Source organism: Erpetoichthys calabaricus, chromosome 2 (genome assembly GCF_900747795.2).
Source record: "Erpetoichthys calabaricus chromosome 2, fErpCal1.3, whole genome shotgun sequence".
NCBI classification, from domain to species: domain Eukaryota; kingdom Metazoa; phylum Chordata; class Cladistia; order Polypteriformes; family Polypteridae; genus Erpetoichthys; species Erpetoichthys calabaricus.
This window is the reverse complement of record NC_041395.2, coordinates 284,230,299-284,250,021: the sequence shown is the minus strand read 5'-3', so window position 1 is coordinate 284,250,021 and position 19,723 is coordinate 284,230,299. Positions and strand designations below refer to the sequence as shown.

The 19,723-nt window shown below is 38.5% G+C and overlaps 1 protein-coding gene across 1 annotated transcript in view; it reads left to right on the top strand.

Annotated features, from left to right (window-relative positions):
* The window catches only part of crtac1b (cartilage acidic protein 1b), a 169,786-nt gene that overhangs the window by 56,456 nt on the left and 93,607 nt on the right, over positions 1-19,723 (top strand). Inside the window, exons 5-6 of the mRNA XM_028795662.2 lie at positions 15,072-15,228; positions 18,030-18,164. Coding sequence (XP_028651495.1) covers positions 15,072-15,228; positions 18,030-18,164 — 292 coding nt within the window. The remainder of the gene's footprint in view (positions 1-15,071; positions 15,229-18,029; positions 18,165-19,723) is intronic.

Here is a 19,723-nt window from a genome sequence, read left to right as displayed (position 1 = left end):
TAAGTGATTTCTTGATTGAAACAGGTGTGGCAGTAATCAGGCCTGGGGGTGGCTACGGAAATTGAACTCAGGTGTGATACACCACAGTTAGGTTATTTTTTAACAAGGGGGCAATTACTTTTTCACACAGGGCCATGTAGGTTTGGATTTTTTTTCTCCCTAAATAATAAAAACCATCATTTAAAAACTGCATTTTGTGTTTACTTGTGTTATATTTGACTAATGGTTAAATGTGTTTGATGATCAGAAACATTTTGTGTGACAAACATGCAAAACAATAAAAAATCAGGAAGGGGGCAAATAGTTTTTCACACCACTGTATCTACATATCTACATATATATATATATATATATATATATATATATATATATATATATATATATATACATACATATCTACATATACATATATATATATATATATATATATATACATATCTACATATATATATATATATATATATACACATATCTACATATATATATATATATATATATATATATATATATATATATATATATATATATATACACACACATATCTACATATATATATCAAAATACCCGCGCTTCGCAGTGGCGAAGTACTGCTTTAAAATTTTTATTAAGAAGAAAAGTAAACCTTTTTAAACTGAGGGAGAATGAATCAATAATTATTTGTTAAGGATCTCTTTGTATATCACGTTGTCAGTTCGCCCCACTGGTTGTAATATGACCAACCTGTGTGCTGAGCTTACTCTTGAGCATGCAACGTACAGTTTGCTATGTGAAAATCAGTCTTGCCTCAAATCAATGCCAACCTTTTGTAGGGTCTGTCCCTGAGACTTATTAATTGTCATTGCGAAGCAGAGCCTTAGTGGAAATTGGAGGCGTTTGAATTGAAATGGGAGATCAGAGGGTATAACGGGGATGCGAGGAATAAAAACTCTCTCCCCTGAGCCACCGCCAGTAAAAATAGTTGCCTCAATGACGTTCTTTTGCAGACACATGACCTGAAGTCTCGTGCCGTCAGAAAGTTTCAGTGGCTGTACGCAAATCCACAATCGGTTTCATATTGTTTTCGCACCTTATCAATTGTGTAATGTGTTTTTTGAACGGGTTTGATTCATCGAAGTGATCACTCCTGCTGTGTTCAGTCACTTCACATGAGCCGCTGTCTTGTGTGATGTTGCGATGTCCATACCTCATGCCTTCTCATTAAACTTGTATCTCGCGAATATGGCATTGCAAACGGCAGCGGGTCAGTTCACGTGCTTACGTGGGAGGCGTGATGACGCGATATATTTTGATATATATCAAAATACCCGTGCTTAGCAGCGGCGAAGTACTGCTTTAAAAATTTTATTAAGAAGAAAAGTAAACCTTTTTAAACTGAGGAAAATGAACCGGTTGTAATATGACCAAGCTGTGTGCTGAGTTTACTCTTGAGCATGAAATCTAACATGGTTTGTGCCCTTCAGAATGAAAACAGTTTGTATTTACCTCTTTAATAAAAGGCGAGCTTTTAAGCCTGAGAAATCACCCCGTAAATGCACACGTTTAATTGCACATGTGTTAATATGTATGCTTACACAGTATTAAAAAACACTCAAAAATTAACGTCATTTACCTTCGTTCCCGCGTTTGACTCGTGCTGTAAATCTCTTCCTTGTTTTTAGTTCACGTGATTACGTAGGAGGCGTGATGACGCGATACGTGACTCCGCCTCCTCCATTACAGTATATGGACAAAAAACAGGTTCCAGTTATGACCATTACGCGTAGAATTTCGAAATGCAACCTGCCTAATTTTTGTAAGTAAGCTGTAAGGAATGAGCCTGCCAAATTTCAGCCTTCTACCTACACGGGAAGTTGGAGAATTAGTGATGAGTGAGTGAGTGAGTGAGTGAGTGAGTGAGTGAGTGAGTGAGTGAGTGAGTGAGTGAGTGAGTGAGTGAGTCAGTCAGTCAGTGAGTCAGTCAGTGAGGGCTTTGCCTTTTATTAGTATAGATACTGTAAGTTCATTAATTAAAACAAATTACATCAAATACAATACACAATTGCTTCTCAGACGTGGAGTTTTTCTCTAGCTTTTATCCCATATCTTAAAATCTCACTAGTTAGGTTGATGATTCAACATTAGCCCCACGTGAGTCAAAGTGGAATGGATTGATGGTTGCATTCAGGTTTGTTCTGCCTTGTGCCCATATGCTGCTGAGGTAGGCCAACAGTTAACCTAAAAATGGATTAAATAGGTCTGAGGTGCCATTAGTAGTAATGGTGACTGGTCCCATAAGCTTTTCAAGGCTTTTAAAGACTGAATGGTAGAAAGCTTATGTACAGTAGCAGGTTAACTGGTTTATTATCACACCAGCCCTCCGCAAAAATAATAAAACTTATATTTTTCATGTGTTAAAAGATTAGTCACACTGGTAAAATTGTGTTTCTTCATAATATTGAATGAACATGATATTGGTGAAAAGTGTTTGTGTTCCTGGCTTATGTGCGTTCTTCATGCATCTCCCATAATTTTCCTTTGCATGTTAGAATCTGGCTCACTGGCTGCAACTTTGATTGAATGTGGCTTGTTATGGAGTGGCGTCCCATCCAGAGTTGATGCCAGGGTATGCTTCAGCTCCTATTGACTCTTTAATAGAAAGAGAGGATTAAGTAAAAAGACAGATGAAAGGCTGTTATTAGGTTCTGCAACAAATTAAATAAAAAGTAAATTCGTAAATATGTGTAGGTTTCTTAATTTCACAGAGCACAAATACAAAAAATCTTTATCTCCTCAAATGCATATATACTATGGGGCTTTAAGCCCTGCTCGCTTCGCTCACCAAACCCCCAGGCCTGCACTACACGCCAGCCACTTCACGTCTCTGCCACTTATGTATGTAGATTTCACTTTCACCAAACAACAAATCTTTTAATTCTCTCGGATACACCTCTTCATTGGGAAGAAACAGTACTTTTCCCTCATGGCAACACGAATTAGACGATCTACAAGTCTCCGACTTAAAGTTTAAATCCGAACAATATATTCAATCTTTTTTCACTGTTCCGTTATTTCACCAAGTAATAATTTCCATTTGTTTGCGCTAATGCGATCTTTACTATAATTTTTTTGAGACTTTCGAATTTTAGTACTTTCATTATCTCTAACCTTTTCTGCATGTGTATCACGTCAACGTTTTTGAACCTCTTTACGATTGTCTACTTTGTCATCTACTCTTTGTCTTTTATTTCCGGCCCCGGGCGTGGTTAAATCTCTTGGCACAAGGTCTCATCTCGTGGGACTTGAAAGTATCTCTCTGAAAAAGTCACATCTCGTCTCAGGATACTGTATATATATATATATATAGTGACAATGACAGAGGGCGTAGCAGCCACTCACCTGACACAGACAGACACAAGAGGCACACTGATAAAACTCCCGCTTTTTATTTTCTTTCTTCTGTAAACGCACAGTGCACCAACCACAATAAACTCAGTCCTTTCTCTTCTTTTCTTTCTATTGCTGCCTCTACTCCACTCCTCGCAAGCTCCGTCCTCTTCCACCCAACTCCGGCTTCTTGAATGGATTGAGGCAGCTCCTTTTATACGGCACCCGGATGTTCTCCCTGATGGCCTTCCTGCAGCACCTCCTGGTGTGTCAGAAGTGCCGCATGGGCACCCAGAAGCACTCCGGGTGTACCTGGTTCCTGTTACTGTTACACTCCATGGCTCTGGAGCCATCCAGGCACCCCCTGGTGGGGGCCTTGGTCCCCCACAGGCTTGAGCTTCCAAGCTCCGTGGCCCCAATACAATCCAGGGAAGCTGCCCTCTGCCTATCTCCAAGTGGGGCAAGGTCCCCGGTCGTCTGTCACAATATATATATACTGTACAGTGATCCCCTGCTATATTGCGGTTCAGTTATTGCGCCCCTGCTACATCGCGGATTTATTAATACTATTATTATTACTAGGGGGCGGAGCCCCCTGCTCATTTCACCCACCCCCAGGTTTAGATTACCGGATAAACAATTTAACAAGATTATTATTTTCATGGGAATTGTTACATATGCATTATTTTCATTTTTAGTTTAAAACTTATATTTGTCCTTTATTTCCTGCCCTAGGCGTGGTTAAATCTTTTTCTCGCGGCACTTATAACGCTGCTTGCGTTGTGAAGGGGGGTTCTGAATGCACGCTAAAGAGATGCGATCGGTTCAGCTGGTGTCTTGCTGCTGCTGCTGGCCAGCTGTGTGTTGTGCTTGTCGCACTTTTTGTCAATCACTTAAAAGCCTGTACAGCAGCTGTCCTTTTGCCATTTCACGTCTCTGCCGCTTGCTTTGTGAAGGGGTGAGCTGAACGAACGCTAAGCAAAAGTGGACAGATCAGCTACTGGCTTTGTGCTGCTTCTACCAAGATGCCTGTTCTGCATGTCGCTCTGCAAGTTCTGAAGGGGGGGGGGGGGGGGGGGGGAGGGCTGAACGTACGCTAAGGAGAAGTGCTCGGATCATCTGCTGGGTTTCTGCAACTGGCAAGCTGTGTGTTCTGCTTGTCGTTGTTTTAAGAGCTGGGAGCACCTGAAGTTTGTCTGCCAAAAGCATTCCAACAACTGCTAGGTTAGATGTCAGTAAACTTGTTTTAAATTGTTTGTAAGTAGAGCGTGTTATCAAAGTGTCTGTCCAAGATGATCTGGTCTCGATCGCTACACTCAAATTCCCCCCCTCCGCTCCACGGAGGCACGCTACGCTCCTGCCACTTCGCATTGTGAAGGGGGGAGCTGAAAGCATGCTAAGGAGAAGTGGACTTTGTGCTGCTTCTGCCAAGATGCTTGTTCTGCTTGTCAGATGGCTCATTTAAAAGCCTGTACAGCAGCTGTTCTTCTGTCTCACTGCCTTGTCTTGCGTGACGTTAAAATGTTTTATAATAGAGAGATGTTACTCATATCCTTAGCCCGACATCCACATATCATACGTGTTTACAAAGTGTGTTTTAATAAGTTTACATGTGATTAAAGCGTGTGGGAGGGGTATTTTAAGGCTTAAACTATAAAAAAAAATGTGGTCTTTCTATATCGCGGATATTCACCTATCGCGGGTGGGGTCTGGAACGTTACTTCCACGATAGGCAGGGGATCACTGTATATGTACAGTATGTACACAGTATATATATATATATAAATTGTACAGTAGGGGTCATAACAGTACCCCCACCTCCCAAACACCTTTAACAGATTTCTACATTTACAGCACAGCACAGCAAACCAAACTCTTTCCCTTTTCCCGGCTTCAACGCCTCCTAGGTGAGTATTGTTCAAGTCCGATTCACCTGAATGAGACTGAGCTTCTCTTATCTTCTGTTTATTAAGACCAAGGGAGCATTTCCGGTGCTAGTGCATAGCCCGCTGGAAGCAGTTCCGGGTCAAACAAAAGTCCCTGAAAGTATGGATCGTATCCCAGCAGCTCCCCCTGGTGGCCCCCATGGAACCTAACAGGGCTACCTCATGGGACTACAGGTCCCAAAATGCCCTGCGGGTGTCTGTATAGGAATCCTAACCCAGGGCCGCTGCCATCTAGCATATTGGGAGAGAAACTACTCATATGTTGTTCTCTCCCCTGGTCCTTCCACTGTATTGGCCCCCTGGCTGGGTAAGAATCCCTAATCCATCTCAGCCGGAATGCCAGCCCATGCATGCTGTCCATTACTATACAGTATATGTAGGGATTTGAAAAATATTTAGAAGTGAATGGGGGTCCTTTACAGTAAAAAAAACTATACTTCATCTGCAGTTACTCTTTACAATAAAAAAAATCTTTAATATTGGATTGAAACCACTGCAGCATGAAGATATACTTGGTGACATTGCAGGAATCACATGATGGGACGCATGATGCTGTTGATGGTAAACTGAGGAGCACCTCTACTGCAGGCTTAATACTAATTGTTCTGTATTCACATGAGGTGAAATCCTCTTGTTTGCTTATTTACATAATGAGAATGGATAGAACTACACTAGAAATATGGGAGAAAATAATCCATTTGCTTTGACTTTTTTTAGAAGCCCTAGTTTTACTGTATGCTTTGACAGCCAGTAGATACCATAAACACCATGCAATTGTGTGCTGCATAACATAACGTCATATTCACAACAGAGTAAAATGAGCAATACATTTGTGCATATTAATTTAATTGCTCATTTATAGGTTTTTAGATTTAAAGGGTCATTGTTTTTACATGTGCAGATGATAGTTAAATGTACTAATCTACTGTGAATGTAGCACATGGCAAATCTCTGGTGCCTTGATTAATGAATATAAATACCTAACCTTGAAACTTTTGTCTTCCTTACGTGAAAAATCTTGGAAAAAATTTGTCATAACTTAGTAGCAAAAATTATCTACCGAATGTGGTAATGCATTTTTTATTACTTCTGACCCTCCAATAATGACACTAACAGGAAAGGAATGGCCATGATAATGTGATAATGATGTAGTCCCACAAGGATGAGTGCCAATTTTATTGTCTTGTTCTCATGAATTATTGCCTCATGGATGCTACTTATTCCCTTATTGTCTTGTGCTCACAACATATGATTTCATCAGCATGATTTACAAAACTGTTCAAAATTGCAATGCAGCAGGTAGCATTATTGCTTCACTGAGTTTTAACCCCTGTTCTGTTCAGTGACCAGGTATTGTATGCTCCATCTACTTTCTTCCAAATTATTTTATTCCTCACACTCGAAAGGAAAGCAGTAAGACTGGTCATTACAGTATGTGGACAGGTATATACAGTGTGTATATGTCAGCATGTCTTATAATGAACTGCTGTCCCATCCAGAGTTATTTCCTGTCTTTCACCTACAGCTACTGGGATAGGCTCCAGCATCCCTTTACTAGAAAAACTAGGCTTAGAAAACAGATGTATAAATGGTTTTATTTTGATGGTTTCTTTACGTACAGTAGTCTCTTTGCTGAAGTTGCAATGTGAAGTGCATAACCTTTCTTCTGTTAATATGTGCTTTTCACATGTCACATGTCACATGGTCACATGTTACTTCAGCAACTAAGTTTCACATATTTATTCTAAATATAGGAAAAGTATACAAACAACTTACCTTGTTGTGAGTTTCTATGTTTAGACATTTTGAATGTTTATGTAATTTTCTTTTGCTGTATTATACAGTATTTATAAATCTGCATCAGTGCTTTGACACAATATCTTATGAAGAGCACAGAATACTGTAAGAATAAACCAAGGGTGGAGAATGAAAAAAGCATGAATTCATAATTGAAACTGTGAACATACATTAATATATACTGTATATATATAAATAAATAAATAAATAATGTAGCCTGACAGTGGGTACTTGTAGCTTGTAGGATCAAGCTTGGGTAAAATGTGTGCCGAAAGAAATCTCTCAGTCCAAAAGTTCATTTTAAAAGATTTAGTGAAAATTCAAAGGAAATAGTCCACACAAGAATAAAGAAAAAAAAAAGATAGTTATGCATGTAGAATAAAGGGCAAAAAATATATGAAAAATGTTTCTTTTATAAACTTAGCTTTTCTTGTCAAACCTCAGTTGTTTCTATACTAAAAGATGCTTCACCTCGTATTCAGTATGCTCTAAACGTACACTGCACATTCAATAGAGCATTTTAACTTTCATACCATTGAGCACGTAAGGTCACAGTTTAAAACTGTGTGCCCTCCATGCCTTACACACAGGCAGGTCACTAACTGAGGCTATTCTATAGTCAGAGGGGCAAGAAGTAGTTAGAATATACCAATTCAATTCAACTTGTGGGGGTTATTAGACCCTCCCATAGACTATACACTAATATTTAGGAAAACTTTTAATATAACTTAAATAACTAGCAAATGGCTCTTACAGTACTTGCTATCCACTTTCTGTTTCATTCACTTAACTATCACAGTTGTTCACGGCACTCTAGATCCAAAAATGGGTGTTCAAATTTAAAAGACAACTAATAATAAACCATTAGCTAATCGAACTTACTTTTAAAATCTCATTACTCTGCCCTCATTTCATATCTCTGTCACCAACTAATGGAACCAATATAGTTCCTCTTTCAACATAGTTGACACAATAACTATTGCACCAGGAAAAAGTAATGTTTCTGTGATTGTGTGTGCTTTGGTACAGTTGGTACAAAGCCAATGTGCATTTTGTGATTGCTAAAGTGATTTTGTTAACTCTTACATCATATGTAACATTCCTGCAGCTTTTCCCCAAAAGCATTTTGATTTAAAAAACCATTGCAATTTAATTCATTGTAAGGTTAGTGCCGAGCAGTTTTACAAAAATGATTAACAGTGGCCTTTGGTCACTGAATTGGGAATTCAAATAAAATATTAAACTGTGCTCATTTGTCAGATATTATATAGAAGAGAACATGTTCGGACTGTGTGCATGACATGCTCTTCCAATAGTCCTACATTTAGTGGAAATAGTTTACACACAGTCTGAATTAGTGTTTAGCCACCCTAATTCGAGGTGCTCATAAGAAATGCAATGATAATAATAATAATAATACATTTTATTTACTGTATATGGCACTTTACATTAGATAGATAGATAGATAGATAGATAGATAGATAGATAGATAGATAGATAGATAGATAGATAGATAGATAGATAGATAGATAGATAGATAGATACTTTATTAATCCCAAGGGGAAATTCACATACTCCAGCAGCAGCATACTGATAAAAACAATATAAAATTAAAGAGTGATAAAAATGCAGGGATAACAGACAATAACTTTGTATAATGTTAACGTTTACCCCCCAGTGGAATTGAAGAGTCGCATAGTGTGGGGGAGGAACGATCTTCTCAGTCTGTCAGTGGAGCAGGACAGTGACAGCAGTCTGTCGCTGAAGCTGCTCCTCTGTCTGGAGATGATACAGTTTAGTGGATGCAGTGGATTCTCCATGATTGACAGGAGCCTGCTCAGTGCCCGTCGCTCTGCCACGGATGTCAAACTGTTCAGCTCCGTGCCTACAATAGAGCCTGCCTTCCTCACCAGTTTGTCCAGGCGTGAGGCGTCCCTCTTCTTTATGCTGCCTCCCCAGCACACCACCACGTAGAAGAGGGCACTTGCCACAACCATCTGACAGAACATTGGCAGCATCTTATTGCAGATGTTGAAGGACGCCAGCCTTCTAAGGAAGTACAGTCGGCTCTGTCCTCTCATGCACAGAGAATCAGTATTAGCAGTCCAGTCCAATTTATCATCCAGCTGCACTCCCAGGTATTTATAGGTCTGCACCATCTGCACACAGTCACCTCTGATGATCACGGGGTCCAGGAGGGGCCTGGGTCTCCTAACATCCACCACCAGCTCCTTGGTTTTGCTGGTGTTCAGGTGTAGGTGGTTTGAGTCGTACCATTTAACAAAGTCCTTGATGAGGTTCCTATACTCCTCCTCCTGCCCACTCCTGATGCAGCCCACGATAACAGTGTTGTCAGTGAACATTTGCATGTGGCAGGACTCCGAGTTGTATTGGAAGTCCGACGTATATAGGCTGAACAGGACCGGAGAAAGTACAGACCCCTGTGGCGCTCCTGTGCTGCTGAACACAATGTCAGACCTGCAGTTCCTGAGACGCACATACTGAGGTCCTGTCTGTAAGATAGTCCACGATCCATGCCAACAGATATGAATCTACTCCCATCTCTGTCAGCTTGTCCCCAAGGAACAGAGGTTGGATGGTGTTGAAGGTGCTAGAGAAGTCCAAAAACATAATTGTTACAGCACCACTGCCTCTGTCCAAGTGGGAGAGGGATCGGTGTAGCATGTAGATGATGGCATCCTCCACTCCCACCTTCTCCTGGTATGCGAACTGCAGAGGGTCGAGGGCATGGCAGACCTGTGGCCTCAGGTGGTGAAGCAGCAGCCGCTCCATGGTCTTCATCACATGTGATGTCAGAGTGACAGGCCAGAAGTCATTCAGCTCACTAGGACATGATACCTTTGGGACTGGGATGATGCAAGATGTTTTCCAAAGCCTCATTAGCAGTAAATCTCAAAGTGCTACATAAAAAGTTTAAACAACGGCAAAGCAAGATAAATACAGAGATAAAACAACAATAATTATAGCATTCTTGTTACTAAGCTTTCCTAAATAGAAAAGTCTTTAGCTGTTTTTTAAAACAGCCCACAGTCTGCTGTGTTCTTAGGCTCTGTGGTAGGGCATTCCAGAGCTGTGGGAGCAGTGGCTGCAAAGGCTCGGTCTCCCCATTGTATGAAGTTTGGTCACAGGGGGACGAAGGCGGTAGGTATTGTACTTCATGAGTTATCTTCTTATATAATATGCTACCATGGCTGTCCATTTGTCTGTCTAGGATCATATACTACATGATGTCTACTATCCACTTTCGGGGTGATGATTGACCTCCTATCCCTGTTTTATTTTTATGGTGCCGTTCTCCTCCCTACCACCATTGCCGTCACTTCCCCTACCTCTTCATATCTTAAATGATTCTTGAAGCAGATTGAAGGCTTAAGTGCCAGCTTAAGTGAAAAATTAAGGAAAACGTACTAAGTAATTGCAACACAAAAACTCACTTAATCAGAGCTGCTCACAAAGCAGCAAGCGCATCAACTTCTGAGCAAACAAATGCTAAACGTACAGAGAAAGAGTATGAAAACTAGGAATACTCAAGTCAAGTGTATTCACTGCATGTTATTGTATAGTTCGCTGTTACTGGTAAATACATAATAAACAAAGAGAGTTGTGTCAGATATTGGAGATATTAAAATGTGTGTGTCAATTTTAATTATGTAATAGATATTATAGAATATTTTAATGTAATACAAATTTGTCATTTTTCATCCTCTGATAGAGGTCTTTAGAGGACTAGATCCCTAGTAAAGGATCAAATAAAACAAAAGCATCATATGCATAATCACTGACATTTAAATAGTATCCCCACATGCATATGTTTGCCATTTGTCATTTTTAACCTTCTGGAAGTGGGTCTTGGAGGGCTAGGAACACTGGTGAAGATTCAGATATTAAAATGTCATCATACTCGTGATCAGAAACCTACAGATATTATAAAACGACACTCCACATGCCTTAATGATCCGCATTCTTTCTGAAGTTCTGTGAAAAGGAGAAACTTTGACTGCTCATATTCCATTAGGGGGTGAACCCCTGGAGTACTGATGTGGCATCCACAACTTCAGATCCTATTGGTTTACTCTTTATCATAAGGGTGCAATTTCTTGCACCAAATATGGTCCAACATGAACAAAAAATAAGGATTGTTCAGGTCTAGAGAGACAAAAATAGAAGGGAACCCCAAAAATCTTGATGCCTTGCATAAGTAGACACCAAGACAAGTCAAATGGTATATCATACTAGGGGTTTTCTCATACCTGTGAGTCAGGAGGTACTGGACAAAAAACTAAAATTATTTCAAAACATTCATAAGTAACTGTTATAAATACAATAATCTATCCATTTTATGGCCTCTATTATTTAGTCCAGGGTTGTACCCAGACATTTTTCTGTCAACAGGAGATGTGAGACCAAGTAACAAGTAGGTGAGTAAAATAAACATAGTGCTGTTGCAAAAAAATACATTTTAAAAAAGGAGTATCATTCAGCCAGCTGTGCTGCTTCTTTTTGAACAAAAGAGATCCATTACAGGGTCATGGGCTTGTTGGAGCCTATGCTGGCAGTCTCAATTGTAAATCATCAATCTTCTCGGGATGGAACACTTGTACATCAAAAGGAACACTTGCACAGCCATAAACACTCAGTCTGGAGAACCATTTGAATAGGGGAAATGTGATACAGCACTTCACTATCTAACCATCCTGGAATAAATATGATCATCTGTCCATCTACTTTACATCTTTCATAATTCAAGTTTAGAGATGATCAGAGCCAGATGCCTAGCAGCATCATGTAAAAAGCATGAGCCAAGCCTGGAACGCTGTTCTCACACACACCCACACATTCACTTATACCAGGCCAATTTCACAAATAAACGTAACCTGAAAATATTTGGGATAGATGAGGAAACTGGAACACCCAAAGAAACCCAACATAAGTGCAAACTTCACACACAACAAGGGATTGTGTTACGATTTGAGCCAACTTCTCTGGAACTGAGAGGCAACAGTACTAAACACTATTCGACCATGTCACCCTGGAGTAAATACAATACATTTCAATATCATTCAATTTATTTTTATTTTTTGCGATTGTACAAAGCTTTGTACACATTTATACAACTGATACAGCTGAAGACCTGGATACAGTAAAAATCTGTAAGAGTCCACGGATCCTTCCAGGCTGGGAGTCAACAATTTAGGCTGTTGTTGACCCTGTAATTCTGTGGTTTCTCGTTTCATGGTAAACATGAGGTCCTAGGGTGTGTGTATTTAAAAAGTATTGCCGATTGGATACATTCCCTCATTTCAACAGTGCATGATGAATAAGTTTAAGATAAGTTTATTAACCGGGTAATTGACCATGCTTCAAGAATAAGAATGTCCTAAAATGGTACCAGGACAGTTACATTATATCTAGCCTAGCAGCTGAAGGATTAAATTAAGCAAACTGTTTAGTTCATTGTCTAGACAACATATATGAGTCAAAATAGGCCAGGATCAATATGACACTTTTTTGATAATCCCTGCACTGATGCACCTGGGAGTCACTAGATGTGGTATATTTCCTGTATGCACACTAACATTTAGAAAACAAGTAAGACTCATCACTTCTCAAGGGTATAATAGCAAAAACACTAGAAACAGCAGGTAAGGAGATGGCTTCAGTTAAAGAATACTCAACGTACCAATGAATCACATCAACACTGAATGACAAACATCTATGCTTTTAGAGACCTTCAAATTTATATAGAGGTTGGGAGCATCTGCTGACAGCGTGTTGTCACACCCACCATATGATAAGCCACCTGGATTGGACCTGAGTGCAGCAGGTGACACCTCAGCCCAACACTGGAACAGTGTGAGGTTTTTTACAGTGGCTGGAGTGCCAATCCTGCCACCAACCCCCAAGTTTTCCCTGAAAGTTGGAGGACCTGATTGCCGGCCTGGATGCAGATTAATGTCATATCCAGGACGAAGCAATTGCAGATTAGGGACCTTGCTCAAGGGCCCAATGGAGTAGAGTCACTTCTGGCATTTACAGAATTCAAACTGGCAACCTTCTGATTGCCAGCACAGATCCCTAGCTTCAGAGCCACGACTCCACCCTAAATTTATAAACTGAGTTGAATATTATCTTTACTTGAAATATAAAAAGAAATCTAACATAATAAACATAAACAGATATATTTCTATGTTTTACTATTGACCTTGCAGGCTGAAAACTAGCCGTCCACTTTAAATAGAAAAAAATAAGTGGAAATTGCTCACTGGTGAAAGGCAGTGTTCGATCTGCATTTCAATTCTGAAATGCACCATGGAGTTTGCTGCTGAGTTTGCCAATTTAGGCTTGAGCTACTGTATGTCTTTTGTTCAAATAAAGCTCATTTTACATTTTAATTGATGAGAATCCATAATTGTGAAGCATCTGTTAAAACAACAATCCAAATGTGACTCTATAAATTAAGTAACCTTCCTAAAGACAGGGTTAATTTATAAATGGAAATGACTTTTCAATAACCCGCTTCCCTGGGATCAATTACCATCAGAAAGAATCTTACTTTTTGTTGTCTGTTTGTTTACTCTTGATATGTGTGTTTAGGCATTTACATGTTATAAGGTTTTATGCTTTACTGTTTACTGCAGTATATGTGTAAATGTACACAAGCACTCTGCTCTACAGTTGTATCCAACTATGCTAGAACTGAAGTAACAAATGTGCTAAAATTGCATAGTTATCAATGTAGAGAAAAGCCAAGCAAAATGACACCTTTTATTGGCTAACTAAAAAGATTACAATATGCAAGCTTTTCGAGGCAACTCAGGCCCCTTCTTCAGGCAAGATGTAAGTTGCCTCGAAAAGCTTGCATATTGTAATCTTTTTAGTTAGCCAATAAAAGGTGTCATTTTGCTTGGCTTTTCTCTACATTCATAATGGCTAACACGGTACAACACCCTAGTACTATAGTTATCAATGGAAGTTTTCCATAGGAGGGAATCTCATGGTTAGTTGATCTAGATCAGCTTGCTTTGGACTTTAGCCTTCAATCTTAAGTTGTTATGATCATCTAGAAACAAAGTCAGGTAGAGTTTTTCACTCCTTTAGTGCAGCTGATCTCTTGTCTTGTCTCATCATTTCTTTCTTTTTCCTCTCAGCTTATCCTCTCCCAAATCATTTTATCCTATTCTCTCTCATCTCTTCTTTAATGTTTTGGAGCCATTATGGTTTGCTTATTAATTAACAAAATAAATGAATCTGACATCATTCTATCTCTTTGTCTCACTTGGCAGTCTTTACTTGATTATTATGGATACCTAAAGTTGTTTGTCATGCAGAGTTCCCGACTTTCTTAAATTCAAACAAACTGCAGTCCGCCTTTCACTTTGGCATAACCAGAAGCGATGGTCCCATAATCTCTTTTAGGACCGTCCTACAGTAGACTGTGTTTGGGTTGTGGTTTCTTTTGCTATCTGTGCCTTGGCATTTGCAGTCTTGGTACCATTCATGAAACAAGAACAGTACAATCACTCAGAAATCTGGAGCACTAATGCCATGTTACATTTCAAATCTCTACATGCATTCCTGAGCCTTTCCCATTATACATAGCACCATATCAATATAAATTGAACTTACTTCTGTTGTGCCAATAGTTATTAAGGGTTTTTGTGCTCTTTGACTACTAAAGGGTAACTTCTACTAGAAGGAAGGCCTAGATTAGCTTCATCAAAATTCGTATAAAAATTGAAAAGCTATCACTGGTGGAACAAATGGGTCCTTTTTCTCCAGCTACCTGTTTTCGGTATAGAACACCTGTTTGCTACAGATTGAGGATCACCTCCTTTTTACATTTTTCTGCATCAAGAATCATTGGTTGCTCTGCTTAATATTATAATTATCAGATATTTACTGATATTAATTGATTGTTCCTGTTCTTTGGTCTTGCCTTTGTAGGGTATTGGTCGCTATTCCATTTATATTGCTAACTATGCAAATGGAAATGTGGGTCCGCACTCTTTAATCGAGATGGATGAAGCTGCAAGTGACCCATTAAATGGGGTCATTGCCTTGCATAATGTGGCTGAAGAAGCTGGAGTCAACAAGTTCACTGGTAAGACTTTACTTTAAACTTCAAACTTTTTAAAAGTGATAAGATGTGCAGGAATCACCACAGAGTACTCATTTTTCCAACACTTTGATATAAATAATGGAGTTTGACTGACGTTAACCTTATCTTGAAAACTAGGGGTGAAAACCTTCATGCTCCATTACAAATCCACTTAGCAAAACATTACTGTATTACACTCTTGGGAATACAGATTTTTATAATTGAAAATGTTAACATCAGATAGTTTTCCTCAGCAAACACATTTTTAAATTTGAAAGTGTCTGGTGTGGCCAGTCTTTACCCCATTCTTATTTACTATTTTAAGAATATGTGATCTCTTTCCATCTAACTGCTTATGTTACTTGTCCTCAGGCTGGTGAGTAACGGCAAGTGAGATTTACATCATGCTCCATGCTTTCGATTCCATAGTCAGTTGATTAATGGAAAGTCTTTATTCAAGACAGCTGCCTCTAATAGGGGAAGTGGAACCACAGAGAGCGAGTACACATTTTGGTCCAGTCAGCTGTTTACAGTTGAAAGTCACAGGGAAACGCAAGGACGATAAAGCTATATATCAGCTCTGACTTGTTCAATGGCCCGAATGGCCAATTAATCAGTAAGTTCTATAGGTTCTGCCATATCTCAGCAGTGGAGTACAATATGTGTATTGCTTTTTTGACCATGGCTAAGAGAGGTGCCTTGGGGTCCAGCTGAGTGCCAGTGACGCTTACGTTCTATAGATGAATATGGGAGCAGCTGCCTAAATATTAAATAATTCATATAGTGGTGTTAAGGCAATTGATTACATGTGCTAGGTTTGCTTTATTCAGTGGATGAAAAAGTCTAGATACAATATATGTATGACAACATGCATATTATTAAAAGAAAATTACATTATATACTGTAAGACCATGAGTTTAACAGTCCTTCAGTCTAAGCAACTTAGATGCCATCCCAAAAAAAACTCCACTTAAAGACGTACACAAATAGCTGCTCTCAAGCCTTTGGTGTAACGTTTCCTGGAAGTATATTCCCGATTCCTGAATCTGGTTCTGTTTCAGTGTCAGGTGCTCTTCATCCCCATGTGTGTTGTATCTCTTATTCATCTCCTTCTGCATTATGTTGGTACCTGGTAATTGAAATTTTTTAACCTTCTACTTTAGTATTTGTTTGCTTTCTCAGTATTTAAATTATGTATTATATTCTAGACTCTTCTGTTCCCATAACAATATTCACTTCATATTGAGTTAAGTGTTCTTGGTCACATTTTTAACATTTTTTCATGTTAAAGACCATGTCTTCATCTACTACTTGGTTCCAGTTTCAAAATAATGACCTTGCTTTATTTAAAAAATGTCTGCACACCGTCTTGGTTTCTTATTGACAGCCTGTAAACAAGAAAAAAAGGACCAGAAAAGTAGTTGTCTAACCTGCAGGATCACTTTATTGGATGGTAGATGGGAAGAATAAATTCACACAACATACTTCTCTGACTTGTGTTTAGCATTAGTGTTGACTTGGAACTTAAAAGAGGGGAGTAGCCTTTCCTCTGTCTCTCAGTCTCTCCCTGTCTTTCTTTGTTGGTGGCCACCCTTCTGCCTGCCAGGTTATCAGACTGCAGAGTGTAGTTTTTAGATACCAATAAATGGGACTTAATCACAGGGACCCAATGACTGTACATAGAGAGAACAGACAGACACCTTATACTTCAGGTTGAAAGTATCACAGTAAAACTGTAGCAACTGATCTATTCACATTTGTGACAAGCCTTTAAATTAATTATTCAACTAATATCTTTAATCTCCATGTGCCACTGTACCCACTTAAATAAAGAGGTGTTTGATTTTTGTGGAGACCTGATAATGTTAATCCTTAGCAATAACATGCAACTACCAGGGTAAATGGAAATAAAACACCAGTAGTATGCTACAGTACTGTAAATGTGAAGTAAATACAGGGTGAGTCAAAATTATGTTAACATTTGAATGGCAGAAACAATTTATTCACAAAACATACTTCATATGTGCAAGATGATTTTCAGGAATGTCTCAACCTGTTCCCCATCATGTTCAACACATGTACCGTATGTGGCACATAAATTGTCCACAAAAATTGTATACAAGTATGTACATAAAAGTACCATTAGTGTTAACATAATTTTGACTCACCCTGAGTGTGTGTGCTTAAATTACTAAAATAAAAATCACTGCAAAGAAGTTCTACAAATGGTGCTGTTTAAAGCAAATGAAGGGCAATAATACTGGTTTTAAAAGCTTAGGGCCTAAGGGAATCTGTTATCTTACTCTTGATTGATTCAAATTAAAAATTAACAACATCTCATCTGAAGCAAAGATGCTAACATGAGAAGGTTTATTTAATTAAAATGGAATAAGTATTAAATATTTAAGTTTTAAAGGCAAGGACATTCTTCCATTTAGCTTTACATTTTTACATGAAAGCTTTGTTGTGGGATAAATATCTTCTGTAATGGTATCAAAGGTTAAATGTTAAGAAATGTTACCTAAAACACTGAAGCAAAGAAAGAAAGAAAGAAAGAAAGAAAGAAAGAAAGAAAGAAAGAAAGAAAGAAAGAAAAGAAAGAAAGAAAGAAAGAAAGAAAAGAAAGAAAGAAAGAAAGAAAAAGCTCCTCTCTAAGTCTGTTTTATTTTAAAACCCATGGTTGCTTTTGCAGGTACGGTGTTATCAGGACTGGCTAATTTAGCCATTCAAAAGAAACAAACCTCCATTTACAAATGAAGACATACATTAATTTTAACTGTTTATTCTTGTCCTATTGTGTATAGGAGGCCGAGGTGTAGCAATTGGACCCATCATCAGTCAGACACTTCCAGATATATTCTGTGATAATGAATACGGACCCAACTTCCTATTTAAGAACAATGGAGATGGAACATTTACAGATATTGCAGCGCAAGCTGGTGAGTGGACATTGGCTCATATACAATATGTTAAACCTTATAAATCATTGAAATGTTTTTAAAATGTTCGCTTCTAAGCATTGATCATTGCTTTACATTTACATGATACACTATCTGCCCAGGGTTTGTTTTGCCTTGGATGCTCCCAAGTTAGGCTTCAGCCTTCTAGCTTTCCAGAATTGGCCACTGTGACATACCCTTTCATTGTGTAAAATCTGAATTATTTTTTTCCTTGGATGGACAAATTTTACAATGAATCAGAACAGTGAATCCTTTTGTAACATGTAATTAGTACTAACAATTAAAATGTCAATTTCTAAAATTAGCAGAGGGGCATGAACACTAAAAGACCCATGGGCATCACCCAATCCTACCCAGATCTACCAATCAGAACCAACAAAGTCCATACCTCTGCAAGCTTTCCAAAGTTCCAAAATTGATTTTATTATATAACACTCTTCTGACCACTGATTGGACAGTTTCTTCTCTTAATTACATTTATTGCTTTTGGCCCAATTTACACTGAAAGGAAATGCTGCCCTGATATTGATCTTATGTAAGAATAATAAAAAAGACATTGAAGATGAATATTTTCATCTACCAAATGTACATTCGGCAGTTTTGACTCATTTCAATCTCAAACTAAATCATAAAGGAGGGTCAGAATACTTAAAAGAAACCTTTAGCCAGAACTGCCTTTAGAAAAAGTATTAAATTCCCAAATTATAACCAACCTTGCGGACACAATTATGGGCTAGTGCTGGATGTGAATTTTATTTAAAATTTGTAGTATGTTTAAATAAAAAGAATTGCAGCATTTTTAAATAAAACCACATTTAAACTGTCTAAAGAAAAAGAACATTTGCAACAATATCATATTACCTCTCTCTAACAATGGCATCTACCATTCGGTAATTTTCTTATTAATTATTCAAACAAGATATATACTGGTGTGGGTTGCCTACAAAAACAGGTACTGGGATTGCTAAACAGCATGGTTGATTTAATTTAATTTCCATTCGGGATGTACTACCTCTGGAATTACTATTTCCTCCTCCATTTTTCTTTGGTTTCCACTGTGGATGCTGCTCATCTTTGTCCACTAAACCCTAAAACCCATCCTTAACCTTATTCTTGAAAAAGAGTCCCAGGAAACCAATCGATATGGATTGTTTACCTATATAGCATAGCACAGCATAGCATGGCGATAAAAGGAGTAAACTGGGAAGGTGTGATACTGTGCAAGTAAGTGTTCTTTTAATTTTGTTTGGGTATAATTAAATCACTTTCTCCTATTGCTTTTCTCCCAGAAGAGCTTTCAGTGTTGTGAATTAGAGACTATAAGCATAACAAAATGAGGTTTAAGGCCTCCAAAATAACCATAAGCAGACTAGGAAACTCCCCCTGGCCAGTCAAGAAGAGACCTCTTCAGACCAGGCCTGGCGCTGACAAACTACCTGATGGCTTCCAGTTATACATGCCCCAAAATGGGCAAGCTGGCTTTGAAAGTTCAAAAAGACTATAAAAGTCCTAGAGTATAAAAAAATGCATTTCTAGGG